The sequence below is a fragment of the Chaetura pelagica genome, unplaced genomic scaffold, assembly GCF_000747805.2.
Source record: "Chaetura pelagica isolate M959 unplaced genomic scaffold, ChaPel_1.0 scaffold938, whole genome shotgun sequence".
Lineage (NCBI taxonomy): Eukaryota > Metazoa > Chordata > Aves > Apodiformes > Apodidae > Chaetura > Chaetura pelagica.
Genome location: NW_009954221.1, coordinates 90082 through 92123, shown reverse-complemented (window position 1 = coordinate 92123; position 2042 = coordinate 90082). Strand labels below are relative to the sequence as shown.

The 2042-nt window shown below is 63.3% G+C and overlaps 1 protein-coding gene across 1 annotated transcript in view; it reads right to left on the bottom strand.

The window, feature by feature from the left end:
• The window catches only part of DGKK (diacylglycerol kinase, kappa), a 22480-nt gene that overhangs the window by 5719 nt on the left and 14719 nt on the right, over positions 1-2042 (bottom strand). Inside the window, exons 10-15 of the mRNA XM_010003458.1 lie at positions 1832-1940; positions 1561-1700; positions 1346-1427; positions 847-938; positions 499-598; positions 50-290 (exon numbers count right to left, since the gene is read on the bottom strand). Coding sequence (XP_010001760.1) covers positions 50-290; positions 499-598; positions 847-938; positions 1346-1427; positions 1561-1700; positions 1832-1940 — 764 coding nt within the window. The remainder of the gene's footprint in view (positions 1-49; positions 291-498; positions 599-846; positions 939-1345; positions 1428-1560; positions 1701-1831; positions 1941-2042) is intronic.

Sequence of the window (2042 nt, the reverse complement as noted above, 5' to 3'; positions counted from 1 at the left end):
TCTCCAGGCTGCCGTGGGGCCACACCACCTGCAGCCCCTGCCCCCTCACCTTTCTCTGCCTGCTCGATGATTTGCCGCAGCGCTTTCTTCAGGCTGTTCGCCCGCAGCATGAGCTGCTCCTTGGATTTGAAGATGTGAGGCATGGAGCTGGGGTTGAAGCTACTGCCTTTCTCCTGGTCCTTGGTGTCGGCAGGGGTGGGCTGCACCATTCCCTCAGGGACCACAATGGCCTGAGCCTCCTCGTTCAGCTCCCGCACCAGCGAGTCCAGCTTCTCGTTCAGCATGGCACACTGGAAGGGCCACCAGGCTCAGCACCCTGGGGCAAGCTGCCCAGCTTCCCTGGGTGCCCTGCGCTGGCCTGGGCACCCCAAGCTCAGCACACCTCGGTGCACATACAGCAAAGGCAGGATCCACCAGTGCAGACCCCCCTCCAGCCCCTCCACTACCAGGGGGTCTGCCACCCAGCACGTTCCAGCCCTCCAGCTCCCTGCAGCCCACCTTCCGTGCCATCAGCTCAGCCTCCTGCTTGTTCTCTGTTGCCCTCTTGTAAGCCCGGCCAACTTCGGCCACGAAGTCGTTGACGGTGCCACAGAGGAACCTGCCGAGGGAAGGAAGAGGTGAGTGGAGAGAGGCGTAGCACAGGTGCCAGCCAGGGGGGCTTGGGGGATAACACCCTCCTGCAGCCAAAGGACAGTGCTGGGGCTATCTGCCAGGCACCAGCACAGCCAGCAGCCACTGGTGGCCAGAGAGGGGACAGCCTGGCACAGGGAGGCACGGCACCCCTAGGGACATGCCCCTAGTCAGGAAGGGGGGCTCCGGTATCCCCATCACCAGCCCCTTCCTTACTTTGCAGAAGAGATCACCACCGAGTGCTTGTCCGACTCCAGGATCTTGGCCAGGTGGAAGGCAACAGAGTCAGCATAATGGGAGATCTGGGCCTAGGGGAACAGGAGAGGACAGCTGGAGCTGTGGCACCCCACTCCAGGATGGAGCCTTGCCCAGCCAGCCCTGGACCAGAGAAGAAGAGCCCCCCTCAGCCCTGCTCCACCAGCCCCAAGGGTGGCCACCAGGGAGAGGGGAACTTCAGACACAGCAGGAGGAAAACTGGGGCACTGAGTTGAGTGGGACCACAATGAAGAGTTCAAACCAACCTGCCAGTAACAGGCGAGCTCCCAAGTGCAGACACCAGGCTGAGACCTGCTGGACTCATTTCACCCAGTCCCTTTGCAGCCCCAGTCCCTAGAGACCCCCAGCATGACCTCTCCCTGAACAATCCCTTCCTATGTGCCCCCAAACCCCCATCTGTCCTCTCCATCTCACAGCCTCGGTCATCAATGGTGCCCACCTGGATGTTGGAGTCTCCATTCTCATCCTCCTTCAGGCTTGGGGGGGACTGTTTGGGGGCCTCATAGGTGAGCACGCTCCACCTGCCAAGTGGAGACAATGGCTGTCTGCCACCTCCCAGCAGAGGGACATGTGGGCAGGGGACAAGGACAGTCTGCCCAAGAGGTACTGAGGCCGGGGGGAAGGAGAGAGGCACGTGCCCTGTGTTGTGCTCACCTGTCCAGCATCTTGGTGGTGGCCCTTTCCAGTTTCTCCAGGATCTGCAGCAGTTGGGTGTCATCGTCACACAGGCTGCCCCAGCCCAGCACCCGCGCCAGGTCGTTGCCGGTCCCCAGAGGCAGGACCCCCAGCTGGCACTGCAGGAAGGAGGGGCTCAGAGCAGGCCCCGGGCACCCATGACACCCCAACCCCACCGTGCCCACTGCTCGCAGCACCTGGAGGCTCCCAGCTGGGCAGGTGCAGGTGCTGTGCCAGCACTCCTGCTCACCTGCTTGTGGAGACCCAGGGCGTCAATCTCAGAGAGCACCCAGCCCACGCTGCCGTCGCCCCCGCACACCAGGATCCGGAAGGTGGAGAACTTCTGGAAGAGGCGCAGCCTGAGGGTGACAGGAGAGAGGGGCTGGGGGTTGTGCTGGGCACCCACCGGGACCCTGCTGGGGCCACCCGACAGGCCAGACCCGCACGTACCCCAGGAGGGG